This window comes from Brassica oleracea, chromosome C1 (assembly GCF_000695525.1).
Source record: "Brassica oleracea var. oleracea cultivar TO1000 chromosome C1, BOL, whole genome shotgun sequence".
Lineage (NCBI taxonomy): Eukaryota > Viridiplantae > Streptophyta > Magnoliopsida > Brassicales > Brassicaceae > Brassica > Brassica oleracea.
This window is the reverse complement of record NC_027748.1, coordinates 31,534,831-31,549,687: the sequence shown is the minus strand read 5'-3', so window position 1 is coordinate 31,549,687 and position 14,857 is coordinate 31,534,831. Positions and strand designations below refer to the sequence as shown.

The following is a 14,857-nucleotide window of genomic DNA, read 5'->3' as shown; positions in this document are numbered from 1 at the left end:
GCTATTCAAATTCATCGATCAAACTTCGCGGATTAGAAACCGCGGAAAGTTCGTTCATTATCAAAAAGAATTCGTAGTAAACGTGTCGAGTCGGAAGACGGCCCAAAGGGATCTAAAACACGACTCGAGGCACATCCTACGATTTCTTGACCAAAAGCCCGTAAACCGCAGCACGGTTTACGCTTGGTCCACAAGGAAGGATAAATGTCGAGTTTCCGCGGATAAATACGGAAGTTTTGAAGATAATTGGAAGATCGGGAAAAATGGAATATCTCCATTTTTATGCTATGACGGCTTAAGGGCAGAAGAGTAAAAGCGTAAACCGACCTTGGAACTAGTATATAAGGAGTTCTAGGCGAGGAGCATGACATAGGACTTTTCAGAGCAAACTTAGCACTTAGAGCAATTTAGACAATTTTCCGTTTTTGTTATTTCGAGCTGCGACTCAATTAGGTTTAGCCGTCTTAGGGTTGTTAGAACTAGGAATCTCACCGACAGCTCTCGAGCCCAGGCTTATACCTTGTTGTAAACGCTCATACGCAGATTCGAGATAAGATCTACTTTGCTCTCTTTTTCGATTTCCTATTCTTATCGTTGTTATTCTCGTGTTCTGATTGCTTGACGTGTGATAATTAGCAGATATCCGGGTCCTTTGGAAAATTAGGGTTTTCCTAGTTTCCTTATTTAAACGGAAATCGACAGTGCGAATTTCGGTTCCCACAATGACAATCTGTTTGAACGGAGGAGCGAACGGTGAAGTCGTTGCGCTGAAAGTTGAAAGCCATGGTTTCACTCTCTGCAGAAACTATAACGAGAATAAATTAAAGACTTCAACTTTTTGATTTCACTGAAAAATCTATAACAAGACGAGTCAAATCAGAATAAGACTATTGAACTTTGTAATCATCCAAACAACTTTCTACTTATACCTACAAGATCACAAGATGATTAAAACCTAACACTTACTAAGATGAAACTATCGAATAATATAAATATATAACATCAAGTTGGTTTTTTAAAATATTAAAGTTAAGTTTTCTCATGTACATATAATCTTATCCAATTATATATGAACTATAAGATTACCAAAAAAATTAGTTAGTAGTTTCATATCAAAATATTAAAATTATTTTTGGTTCAAATATTATAAAAAAAAATATATTAAGTTTTTGGTCAAAAGACCAATTTATTTGCAAAAATATAACCATAATTTGTTTTCCGAAATAAATACAATAAGTATTATTCATGCACACAATATGGATAGAATAAAAAGTAACTTATGTAATATATCACTTGGATCAATTTTTCAAAATATAATACTTGAAAATAAGGCTATACATATAAAACATAAAAAAAATGTTAAATTATATTTTGTTCACAAAAAAAAATTTGTTAAATAATAATAAAAAATAAAAAAAATCGTAAATTGTTAAATAGCAAAAATCAACATTACAAATTGAAAAAACACTCGCGCGGACACGCATGTCAAAGTCTATTAGTCTTAAAACATAAGAGGGAAGTTGATAATATCAGATTAATCATACATCCAACTTTTCCCAAGCTTTAGCTAGTAAATTACTTTATCCTTGACATTAGCCAAGTTTCATTCGACTTCAATGTGCTCAGCTGTTAGTTTTTCCAATTCAGCAACGAAGTCAAAGTTTTCAGCCTTGATAATGACATCAAGCAGATCAATTAGCGAAAAAATAGATTTTACTTTGCTCGAAGCCTCATTCCATTCAGATTCAGATTGCATTTGTTCCTCGACCATGCGGAGAATCGACCTATAAAGCTCCTCATTTTCTTTTTCTCTTTGTTAACAATAAATTTTATATTATAAACGTTAGGAAGAACTTTGGAATTTATGGATCTTCTAGAATAGTGGAATATAAGTGTGTTTTTTTCTAGCAAAGAAGTTTAACCTAAAAAAATGAAATGAAATAAAAAACTAAGGATTGATATCTGCATGTTTGGGAAATTTCAAATTGTGAATTGGAATTTTGGAGAAAAAAGAACGAATATACATCTACCAGGATTCGAACACGAGATCTCTAGGGAAAGGGGGAATAAAGTGTTGCCACAAGGCCAAGTGTGTTTTCTATTGTTTGTTGATGTAAGTAAATAAAAATAATTCATTGATTTTTATTCAATTAAAAAAATAAAAAGCGATCCGATTCCATTTGGAATCGGATTGAACACAGGATGAGGCAAGTGTTTCAGTTTCGTAAGAGAAGGGGTTTAGTCGCTAGGTTGAGGAGAATCATCTGGTTAGAAGCTAAAACATAAATGTATTTAACCGTAAATTTTATATTATAAACGTTGGAAAGAACTTTGAAATTTCAGGATGAGTTTCTAGAATAGTTGAATATTAGTGTGTTTTTTTTAACAAAGAAATTTAAACTAAAAAAATGAAATCAGATAAAAAACTAATGATTGATATCGGCATATTTGAGAAATTTCAAATTGTGATTTAGAATTTTGGAGGAAAAACACATTTAAACCTAAATTGTATATTACATAAGTTGGAAAGAATCCAACTTATTTTCGATAGGTCTTCAAAAGCAAATATATATACACCGGCCACATATATATTTAATGGTTACGTGATATGCACCGGCCACATATATATATATATATGTGGCCGGTGCATATCACGTAACCATTAAATAAACAACATCCAGAAAATGATCAATAAAAATATAAATCATCAACAAACCATTGAAATGAAAACGAATAGAACAAAATTAATATGAAATTTCATCATATAGCAGTAGAATCAAATGTATCTGTAGTTTGCTTGTTACAGCTAGTTGAATCACTAATAACATGCAGGATTCAATTTGTTTGGAAGGTTTAGTACATGATCAGGAAGCCTATCATGAATAGTCTAAGAAAGAAGAAAAACATACAAATACAAAAAAAAAATTAGAAACGATATACATATTTTCTCTCTGCACAATAGAACCAAAAACTGGAATAGCATTCAAAGGAGCAGGATAAGCAAATGTATCAGTAGTTTGCTTGTTACAGCTAGCTGAATCAGTAATAACCTGCATGATTAAATTTTTTTGGAAGGTTTAGTACATGATTAGGAAGCCTATTATGAATAGTCTAAGAAAGAAGTAAATTATACAAACACAAAAAAAAAAAATTTAGAAACGATGTACATGTTTTTTTCTATGCACAATAGAACCAAGAACTGGAATATCCGTCAAAGGAACATGAGAAGCAAATGTATTAGTAGTTTGCTTGGTACAACTAGCTGAATCAGTAATAACCTTCAAAAGTCAAGTTGTTTTGGAAGGTTTAGTACATAAATAGAAAAGTTTTCCTGAATAATTTAGTTGAAACAAAACAACAAACCTTACCACACAACCGACAAATTTTATCAAATGCTCTAATCTCGCCGATGAAACTTCTGAGCTGACGAGTATTTCCTATGGAGATTGGGGGGGGAAACCTTAACAATGCGTTTCAAGTCCAACAAAATCCTATAACTCAAACTTATTTCTTCCTCTTTAAAACCAAAATCTTTGGAAACCATCTTCATCAAATCTTCATACTGAAGATCTTCGTCTATGTAAATAAAAGATGCATTCCTATTCTTATCAACATTAAACTCCCAATGGAAAGATTCTTTTGAGCTCCATTGTCCACAAACACAAAAAACTTCAGCCATAGTTAAAAAAATTTGTTAAAAAATCACAAGCAAATCTCAAAAATACCAACCAGAGAGACATTTTTAAGTAAAGTTGTGAGTCTAGACTGTGAAAATGACGACAATCCAATCTTAAGTTTCAAAACAACTAGAAAATCCAATTGCGGAGACATTTAGGTAAACTTGTGAGTCTAGAAGGTGAAGATGACGACAATCAAATCTTAAGTTTCAAAACAACTAGAAAATCCAATCAAATAGACATTTAAGTAAATTTGTGAGTCTAGAAGGTGAAGATTGCGACAATCCAATCTTAAGTTTCAAAACAACTAGAAAATCCAATCACAACAACATATAATCAATTTATAATGAACATGAAATGATGATACCTTGATCAGATCGGAGACACGAGATAATGAGATACAAAGACGACGACGGATCGAGGACGATGCAGAGGCGCATACGACAATGGATCGAGGACGATGCATGGGCACAGACGACGACGGATCGAGGACGACGCGAAGGCACAGACGACAACTGGCGACGATACAAAGGCGAGACAGAGACGACGGACGGCAATACGGAGACGACGGCAAAACTTACGAAAATTTTTTAAAATGTTTTTCTTTTATTATTTAATAATTTAGATTAAATTAAGATTATGGATAACCTGGTAATTTTCTATCGTTAAATGAAAAATTTCTGTCAAATTGGGCAATGGAGTCTATATTTGGAAGAAAAACTTGGTTTAGGGCTATATATGACAATTTCTCATATACGTATTAATATTTTCGATCAATAACACGTTGGATTCGGATATGTTTTTAGAGTTTTTAGATTATCCCTTTGGGTTTGGTCAATAATTAATATTTTTATTGACTATTAATTTTGGATCAAGAACATTTCTGTAAAATTAATATTTTTATTGAATATTAATTTTGGAGTTTTTAGATTATCCCTTCTGGTTCGGTCAATAACACGTTGGATTCAAATATATTTCGTGCAATCCTACAAGGCTCGTGCGGGTATTTTAAATTTTTGATCAAATAACGGATCAGATTTTTCGGTTCAGGTCCTGTACATATTTCGAGTTCTGGATTTTATGTCTAACTAAAAAGATCAAAAGTGCAGAAAAAGCAAAATCATACAATACATTTTTTTATGCGATAACTTTATATACCAATAGTGATGCGCCCCAGTCCATGGATCAGTACATGGAACCAGCTCAGCATGGAGATCAGGACGTTCTGAAAAATTCAACCGAGGTTCGCCCATCCGAACGTACCAATCAGACTAACCGAGCCGTGTACCGGATCAACCCGCGTACGTCCGGAATGGAGTTTCGGCTGGAACCACAACCAGACGACCAAACTGACCGTACCAGAGCTCGTCTTTTCTGACCATCTAGACATTCTAAGGACAATAGTCGAGCCAAACTTAGCTTGGGTCGTGAAGAACCCAAGACAGACATGCATTCTCACCCGGCAGCCCATCCGGACAGTCCCGCGTGTGTCCATCTCCTTACCGCCGTGCACCTATCTGGTTTGGATGAACCTGGACAGTAGCCGAAGGGTCATCCTTGACCAATCTGCACGGAAGACTGAGTCTTGGACTCCTTTATTATTTACTAGTCAATCTTTGTTATTTCCTAGATGTGTTTTTCCGCATTTCTTTATGTCTTTCTTTGACCACAAGTACTATATATATGTAGTCTCATTTTATGAATAAAATCAGTCTAAGTTTGAGTTTATTTTCGTTTTCTTTTCTCTGAGTGAGAGAGAGAGTTCTTTAGCTAATTCATTGGTGTGAACCGGCTTGTTGATTTGGTGGTCAACCAATTCATCTTTGTGTGTTGTTTGGTGGTTAGCCAACGCATTTCATTCTTTCTTAGGTGGTTAGCCTTAGATCGTGGGTATATCAAGAGCCATTCCGCATCTCTTGACGATCCTTTCAATTCATCTCAGTTCCAGAAGGGCCATTTGTCTTCTCGGATCATATCCAACACCCAGCTAAAGTGATCCTTCAATTTAGGGAGTATCAAGTGGTATCAAAGCCACTTTGGCTGGTTTGTTTCATTTCATCTTTTCATCTTATCATCTCTTCACAAATTTCTTTTATTATTTCTTGTTGGATCCGGGTTGTACCTTTACTCCATTGTGATCGCCGTTTATAAAAAAAAACATTTTTGGCTTGAATCACTTATGAAGAGAAATCCAGGGGGAGTGGTGGAAGAGAAATCCTACTGGCTGAAGAGAAACTCAGCCTTAGGACAGTTAAGGCGGATCCATATAAAAATCTCTTCATATTTCTTTCTCTTTTCTTTTACCTACAAAAGGTTGTTTTGGTTTTTGATTGCTGATTTTTGACAGCCTATCATCCTTTGAACCAATGAAAAGAACTCTGAGCGATCACCTAAAAATCATGAGCTAAACACTTTGAGAGTGTGAGGATTTTTATCTGCTAACTCTTTTGTTAAGTGTTTTTCAGGATGTTTAGACTTCACAAGAAATCAAATCAGGCTTCAAAACCACAACAAGGCGATTTTATCCTTTTAAAACCGTGTTTGAAAAAGAGCAATTAATTTTTGGAGATAAGAAACAGTTTGCTTCTAATGAGTTTGATTTTGTGCAGAAACAAAGAAACCAAAGGAAGAGCCAACACATGTTAGATGATGATGAGAAGATGGTCAGAAATGGTGATCGTCCCTTTACCAAAGCCAAGAGAAGCAACTGTGATATGCTTGATCGGAATGAGCTTCAGACTTATGCCAGTTTGGAGAAGATGTTGCATAAAGCAATTTTTGCTATGCTATTCAGAAACTCTAAAAGAAGGGAAACACCAACACTTCTTCTGCACCAAAACAGCAATGTAATTTTTCTTCTCTTCCATATTCTGATTTGAAAACTAATGTGTTTTCTTTTGATAAAAGTAAAGCTGTGAAAACCACAAGCAAAACTCATTCTACCAGGTGCTTCAAATGTCATAGGATCGGTCATTGTGCTAACAAGTGCCAAAACCAGAAACCGTTGGTGACTTTGGAGAATGACAAAGTTGAAACCGAGCCAGAAAAGGAAGAATTTTCAGACCTATTGCCAATTTTCGATGACTATGCACATGAGCCAATGGCAGGTTTGAAATCTTGTGAACATAAGAACTTGTTTTCTTCTCAATCTGAATCAATTCCTGATGAATCTTTCCTGCAATTAACCATTTTACAACCGGAGAATCCAAGTAGTTTTGAATTGATTTCTCAGTTTGAAAAAGATTCTAAAAACGTCTTGAACAAGAATGAATTTTCTGGTCCTTTGAATGCTCTTGATATTGGTGCATATGACCTTGGTCTTGGAAGCTTTGTGTCAATACAGGAAGGTCCAAATGAAGAACAAAACAGTGGTCATCAAGCAAACCACGAAAAATCTTCTTCCATTCAAAAACGGGACCAAACTCAAGGTGAGCAGTGTTTTGATTATGATTCCTTTGCTTATAATCATTTTCCTTTTAATGTTCAAGATTTGAGGACAAATATTTTTGAAGAGGGAGGGAATGATGCGCCCCAGTCCATGGATCAATACATGGAACCAGCTCATCATGGAGATTAGGACGTTCTGAACAATTCAATCGAGGTTCGTTCATCTTAGCGTACCAATCAGACTAACTGAGCCGTGTACCGGATCAACCCGCGTACGTCCGGAATGGAGTTTTGGCTGGAACCACGACCAGACGACCGAACTGACCATACCAGAGCTCCTCTTTCCCGACCATCTCGACATTCTAAGAATAATAGTCGAACCAGAATTAGCTTGGGTCGTGAAGAACCCAAAGACGGACATGCATTCTCACCCGGCGGACCATCCGGCAGTCCCGCGTGTGTCCTTCTCCCTACCGCCGTGCACCCATCTGGTTTGGATGAACATGGACAGTAGCCGAACGGTCATCCTTGACCAATCTGCACGGAAAACTGAATCTTTGACTCCTTTATTATTTTCTAGTCAATCTTTGTTATTTTCTAGATGTGTTTTTCCACATTTCTTTATGTCTTTCTTTGACCACAAGTACTATATATATATGTAGTCTCATTATATGAATAAAATCAGTCTAAGTTTGAGTTTATTTTTGTTTCCTTCTTTTCTCTGAGTGAGAGAGAGAGAGTTCTTTAGCTAGTTTATTGGTGTGAACCGGCTTGTTGATTTGGTAGTCATCCAATTCATCTTTGTGTGTTGTTTGGTGGTTAGCCAATGCACTACATTCTTTCTTAGGTGGTTAGCTTTAAATCGTGGGTATATCAAGAACCATTTCACATCTCTTGACGATCTTTTCAGTCCATCTCAGTTCCAGAAATGCTATTTACCTTCTCGGATCATATCCAACACTCAACTAAAGTGATCCTTCAATTTAGGGCGTATCAAATAGAAACTAAAGTTTTTTCTTTTGGCACTTTCTTTACATAGATCAACATTGTATGCTACGTTTTCTTTGTTAATTAATTTTCTTATGGAAAAGCCCAAATATCTCTTCAAAACTGCTGGCTCATCAGCCTCTGTATCGACTATCTAAATCACACGTTACTAGTTGCATAATATGAATAGAAAGGGAAAATATGACAGAAGAAAAAACCTCAAACAGAAAAATACATTAGATAAACAAAGATTTAACACTACATACCTTTAAAACGAATTTTAAAAGAAAGATTTTAAGCAAGAAAAAAAGACAAGTAATCAATAATTTATTTATATAACACTACATTTTTGACAACATTATGTGACACTACCTCACCGCACATAAACTTAAGAAACACCTATTAAACACAAGGCAACGAGTAAATCATCAGAGAGCAAGTAGTGCTCAATGTACCAAATGCTATTTATTTAAATTATTGCTTTTCTCCATCATTTTCTGAATCAGAAGGCTTCCGAACAGCTCGGAGCTGAACAGAGTTGTCAAAACAGTGGAAGAAACCAAAGTGAGGGAACCTCTCATACCAAGTCTCTTGTTGCACATGTGTGTCCCAGTGTTCACCACTACTGCTTTTCCCGTATTTGTGTACCCAACCCGAACCGTTATGTCCTTCACCCCAGCTCCGGTTCCACCGGTCACCGTGCTTCCCTTCCCACCAAGTCTCACCTTGCTTCACTCCTTGAGCGCTCGGGTTAAAGTTCTCGTCCCATTTGTCTCCCCACTTGTCCCAACCATCCCCTACCCACCTCTCCGCCCACTTGTCTGTGTACTTGGTGCTTCCGCCTTGCCCGTCATACTTCTCTCCCCACCTGATGTTTCAAAACCAATCAAGATAGATTTAGAAACATTCGACATTTTGTGTTATAAAGGGCTTGGACTATGTTGTTATGTGAAAAAGAGTACCTCTCATGCCAGACATGAGCGTGGCCAACATCAAGTGGTGTGTTACGGTCAAGGCTGCACCATTTGTGAGCCCATTTTTCTGATTTTCCGGTAGCATCGTAATGCTCAAACCACTTCTCTTGCCATTCATCACCTTGTCCACTCTTTCCCCATTTGTCTGCAGTTTTCTCCATATGCACAACACCGTTCTCCTGTAATTGACAATTCAAAATAAAATCTCCAAAATAATCTACACTACGTGCAAGTATAGCTCAGTTTCACTGACCTGCATCATCGCCTCTCTCCAGAACTCACGCCACACGTTTCCAGCAGCATCACGTCCTGATTTCTCAGAACCAAGTTCCTTAAACCCAAAGTCATCAGAAGCCTCCCAATACTTGTCCTGCCACTCGACAACACCATCAGCAGTAACACCACGTATCATAGTCCACCTGCAAACCACACCATCAGGCCTTTTCTCAACACCCGTTTGCTTCCACCACTTCAATCCCTCTTGGCTAACTCCAGATGACGCAGAATCATCCAAACCATCAAGAACACGAGCCGCTTCTTCCGCATTTGCTGAAGATACGGCATTAAGGTCATGTTCCGACGACGTGGGCTTTGTCTCTGTCTCTTTTTTAACCTCGATCAAAGACTCAAAAGGAGGGATAACAAAGCTATGTCTTTCGGTGGAGAGCATGCTCTCGTAAGGTATGGAAAGAGAATCCGACGAAGGTTCTTTCTCCAGTACAGGATTTGACAAGGTTGGAAACTCAGAAGGCTTAGGTTGCAAGTCCGTACTCGCATCGGAACTCATCTCACTATCTCCAGGAGGTGTCCACGACCAAAAGTCAGGTCCTGGTGTCTCGGAACCAGAAGTTTCAGACCGAGGGACATACACTGTTCTGCTCCACGTCCCTGGTTTAAGAGAATGATTGTAAGAACTCAATTACTTAATCAAGTGAAGTGGCTCTGCTACAACATTAATCTCACCACATATAACAATCAAGTGATAGTGAAGATTATATCGTACCTTTGGACTTAGCGTTGTTCTGAGTCTCCTCGACTTCGATTCCATCCTCCTCTTGAAACCCATCTTTGCCGTCGCCTGAATTGTTAGAGGCGAGAATGGCTTTCGCGGCCGAGATAGCCGCGGCGGCGCGATCCACGACCTGCATCCGCTGAATCCGATCTCTCTCCTCGACGGAGACTTCCAAGATCTTCTGGAATTCGTCGCTCTTCTTGTTTAAATCTCCTTTATCGCCATCGGAAGCTACATTCTCGGCTATTTTCTCGAAGGCCTTCTCCTTCTTCTCGCGATCGACGGCGTTTTTCCACATGTCGAGGTACGATTCGGGTCCGTCATTCGAAACCCTAAGCGTCCTCGATCCGATTCGATTTCTCCGGTTCGGGAATGGCGCCGTGAAAATTGACGAGGAGTGACGGCGTGTTCCGTCGTCGAAGTGCGGGGCGTGAGATGCCGTCAAGGCGGCGCGTAGGGAGACTCCAAGACGCGAAGCCATTTTTGTTTTCGAGGTTTCGAAATTAGCGGGTGTTTAGGAAAGCAAGTAGAAGAAAGAAGAAGCTTTGTAAACAACACTCGAACTCTTTTTTGATAGAAACGATTGGTTCTGCTTTCACGTGGTTTGAGTGGTAAAGTGGTAATTTTTTACGTGTTTAGGAAGGGAAGTACTTCTCTGTGGCCGACCTCTTTTTTTTGGTGTGCGTGTGGCCGACCTATGCCGTAACACGTGGCACTTATGTAACCGTTAATCGGAATAAAATAATACACTTGGTTTGGTTTCGTGTATTTTTGCTCTTTTTTTAAATTTGTCCCAACAAAATTTCATTACCTTTCTTCCACCCCCTCGCTCTTTTTGGAATTTTACATTTTTACCTAATTAGACCCGCCCTGAAACTTGTAAAAAATGATTTGGGCCAGAAGCTTTTAAAAAAATTGGTCTGAAATAATTTTTAAAAATAAATAAAAAGGAGTAGTATAGTTGCATAGACCGAATCCATGAATGGAAATTTAATTTAATTTTTTTTTTGTCAACTGGTATTTATTAAAGAGTCAATGTCCAAAATGGACAAAACCCAATAAACTATAAAACATAAGGCCCAAAAAAAAGACTGACACTATACAAACGACTTTGGGCCGAAAGCCCAAAGAGGAAAACCGTAGAAGAAACGCAAGCTGACAAATCACCACCACGTGTTCGATCGCTCAGCGATCAATGGACACGCGTCAGGCCGAGACGCAACTTGCTTCCTCCGGAGGAAAAGAGGAGATACGACGGGAGCTCCGCCGTCAGCGGAGAAGGTGATGAAGAATCACTCAAACAGAGCAATCTTTTCAACGATCTGAGTCCCATACCCGATTAACGCTTCAAAACAAGAATCAATCATCTTCAATCCAACCTACACCTTCGATCTACCTGCGCGAACACCAGATATCTTTATAGATATGAAGAAGCTCGAAGATGAATCGACCCTAATCAAGGGGAGAGGGATCGATCAGAAGCGAGAGAGGAGAGACGATTGAGCGATGAAGCTGCGGGAAACGCCAATCATAAAAACCAAGAGAACCCCGGTGAAGAGCCGCCGTCAACACTGAAGAGGCGTGACGCGGAGACAAAAACCGGACGTCCATCACCAAAGGAGAAAACAAGGACGCCGGAGGCAGAGCCGGCAGGCCACCTATAAGAAGGTGCGTCTCCAGAAACAGAGAACCGGTCGGAGAAACCCGAAGCCGGTTGAAATATAAACAGAAAGCTTCATCAGATCTCTATCTCCGTGAAAGATAAAGGTGAGGGAACGGAGAAGAGAAAGAAGCGTCTTTGCTTACAGGTTAGGGTTTTTAATGGAAATTTAATTTACAATACATGTTGAACTAGTGAGAACTTTATTAAAAAAACTAATATTTTATTTATTTAAAAAAAGCTGAAAGCTGGTGCTTCACCCTGCTTTCTCCCAGGGCCGGTTTTGATCCAATAAACATAAAATGTTTGGGATCCACTTTAATTTTCGTAGTATTTCGGGTTAAAATGTTTGGGATCCACTTTGATTTTCGTAGTATTAAAAAAGAGCTAATTTGGTAGAAAACAAAGGAAGAGTGTGAAATTAAGTATCTACCAAAAACAGTAAAACATAAGGTTGGTGGATGGAGTTTAATGACGATAGTGTCCTTAGTGATTATTCAATCGACTTTTCTGTGGTAGGGTACATACAATAACTAGCTGGCAGACACGATTTCTTTAGATTTGCAAAAGATTGGAAATAAATTAAAAGGATAATAAAAAGATTTGTAAAGATATGTGTTAAATTATATTTGGGGTTTCTCTCATTATTTTGTCGTCATCGAGTGAAAAGGAATTAGACATGTTTTCTTTCTCTCAATTCTATGTATTTTTCAGAAAGTGAAAGCATTGTTTTTTTCTTTTACTCTGATCTCCTATCAGTTTGTAAAATATATTTTGTTCTTCATCTGAATCATCTTGTTTCATATGGGTAATAAAATTTCCTTTGTTTGGAGTAGATCTTATTCCATAGATTGTTGTGTATCTTTTTTCTACTCTTTTCTACCTATAGAATTAATTAAAGAAAATGGGGTTCTGAATTCTGTTCGGTTAATATGTCTCACCGGAAGCTCAACGCAACATGCATGGAGAAGGAAGATCTCCGCCGCTGCTACTCAGATTTGAGCGGGCTTCGTTGTTAAGTCATGGTGATGATTCTCTATGGGCGATCGAGTTTAAATGAGGAAAAGCACTTATACCAATCACCAATAAATTCTCAAACAAAATGAAGCATTTTATCTCTTGAACTTCATTGTCGTTCATTTTTTTACATCCTGGAGATTCCTCGGGTTACTCAACGATCAAGACAACGCGTCTAGACAACACCTCTCATTCCACCTGCAGAACCCAAGGGTTTCACTTAAAGTTAGAGATTAGGTCTCATAACCCTCACAAATAGAGATATGATAATATGATAATTAGCTAGCTAACAAATTTATTAATGGTTAAATAACAAACTATACAAGAAATTTTTAATTTAGCCGGGTAACTGTTTTTAGGAATCAGAAATGGTGAAAAGCTGTATTTTGATGTTTTCTAACACCTATGTGGGCACAAAATATGGCATTCTAAGTAAAAAAAATAGTTTAGCCGACTAACAAATATGTGTTGCACATATATTAGACCTTTTAACCAGACACTACAAGAAAACATAATCTTAACGAGGACGGTTTTCCTCGCTAATTCGTCGTAAAAGAGGCTTTACGACGAATTAGCGAGGAAACGCGTTTGCTCGTTACACGTCTGTCGTAACACATATTTCCTCGCTAATTCGCCGTAACTTAGCGAGGAATATATTTCGTCGTAAAGACGAAGTAGGACGATTCGTCGTAAAGACCACGTCAATATTCCACGTAAGGACGTCGCTATAATACCTCGTAGATACCTCGAAAATAGTTCCTCGTAACCTACACGTAAATACCACTAATTGATATAATATTATTTACACGGCTAAATATATGTTCTCAAAGACGTGTTCCCTGGATCCAACTCCAATACCTTCTCAGACAAATTATCATCATCATCATTACCAAAAGTTTCTTTCATCTTCTTCTTTCATAGATATAAAAGACTCAAAGTCGTGCTCCATGGATCCAAGATGCATAGTAAGAAGCCTGAGATCCACTAACTTCTCAGAGACAAAAGCAAAATTCAATTCAACTTTTATCAGAACTTGGTCTCACTTGATAGTTTTTGATGATGATCCATAAATTGGCCAGTAAGCGAGATGTCTTCAAGAAGGCTCTCTTTTGTCGAGCTAGTCTTGGATACGAGGCTGTGGTTGTCATCAATAGAAACTGTTCTATGAGGTTTTGTTTCTATTTCTATCTATCACATCCAAAAGATAATTGCAACATAGAAAAAAACTTCATCAATCTTCCGAGTCCCACATGTTTTACGCTATGGTGTAACCCTAAATGGTTCTTCTACAATGGCGAAAATTCTCTTCAATATTAGACATGTTGGTGATTGCCCATCGTTGTTCTCCATTTACAAGTTTTCCAAAAAACAAGTTTTGGAAATTTTCAAGAACAAATCGTTTCTAGACGAGAAAGAGAAATATTCTTGCCAAGGAAAGATGAAAGAGAAAGAAAGCTATTGATTTTGAATTTTGAAAAAGTTTGTAACAATTAGGAGAGTCAAGAGAGAAAACTCACGATGATTTGACATGGGAAAGAGATATTAGGATAGAAGATAAGATCATAGCAAATCTTAGTGTTGGATTTTGCCTATATACAATTGTAGATTGCGTTATAATATATGTAGGGGCAGCAGTGTCACAGATAAAAATACGCAGTGGTCTGAATAGTTATAATTGGTAAAGAGCTAAATAGCCTAAAATTCTTTGACAGGAGTCCTAGTTTCTCTTAAAAAAATTTAGCTTTCGTTGCTGCTGTTGACGACTCTAATTAAGGCCACAAGCTCATGCTAGCCTTGAATGTACTACAGTCCCTTATATTAATGTTTCTTTCTTTTTTTTGTTGAATTAACATCCAAATTCAAAAGTTGGGTCATGTCACGCATGTGTGACTACTATCCCAAGTTATAAAAATGAATATAACCACTCCCAATAAAAATCTACTTTTCATTGCTTTGATGACTTCTATTTATTTTCCCTTCCATTATTTGTAGAAAGAAAACAATTGTTCCATTAAAATTCCTTACTTGATAGATAGATCATTCCTGAATTATTGATTTATATCAAAAGTGAAAACCTTGAGTTGTGTATATCAGAACGCATAAGATCTCTTTGAAGTAACCTTTTAACAAAAATCGTTGTTAG

The 14,857-nt window shown here is 37.4% G+C and overlaps 1 protein-coding gene across 1 annotated transcript; it reads right to left on the bottom strand.

Moving 5' to 3' along the window:
• Positions 1-8,491: 8,491 nt before the first annotated feature.
• LOC106313944 lies at positions 8,492-10,604 on the bottom strand. Its single transcript, XM_013751881.1, has 4 exons — positions 10,029-10,604; positions 9,279-9,913; positions 9,014-9,204; positions 8,492-8,919 (listed from the first exon to the last, which is right to left on the bottom strand). The coding sequence occupies exons 1-4, from the start codon at positions 10,516-10,518 to the stop codon at positions 8,526-8,528; spliced, it is 1,710 nt and encodes a 569-aa protein (XP_013607335.1). The 5' UTR covers positions 10,519-10,604; the 3' UTR covers positions 8,492-8,525.
• Positions 10,605-14,857: the final 4,253 nt, after the last annotated feature.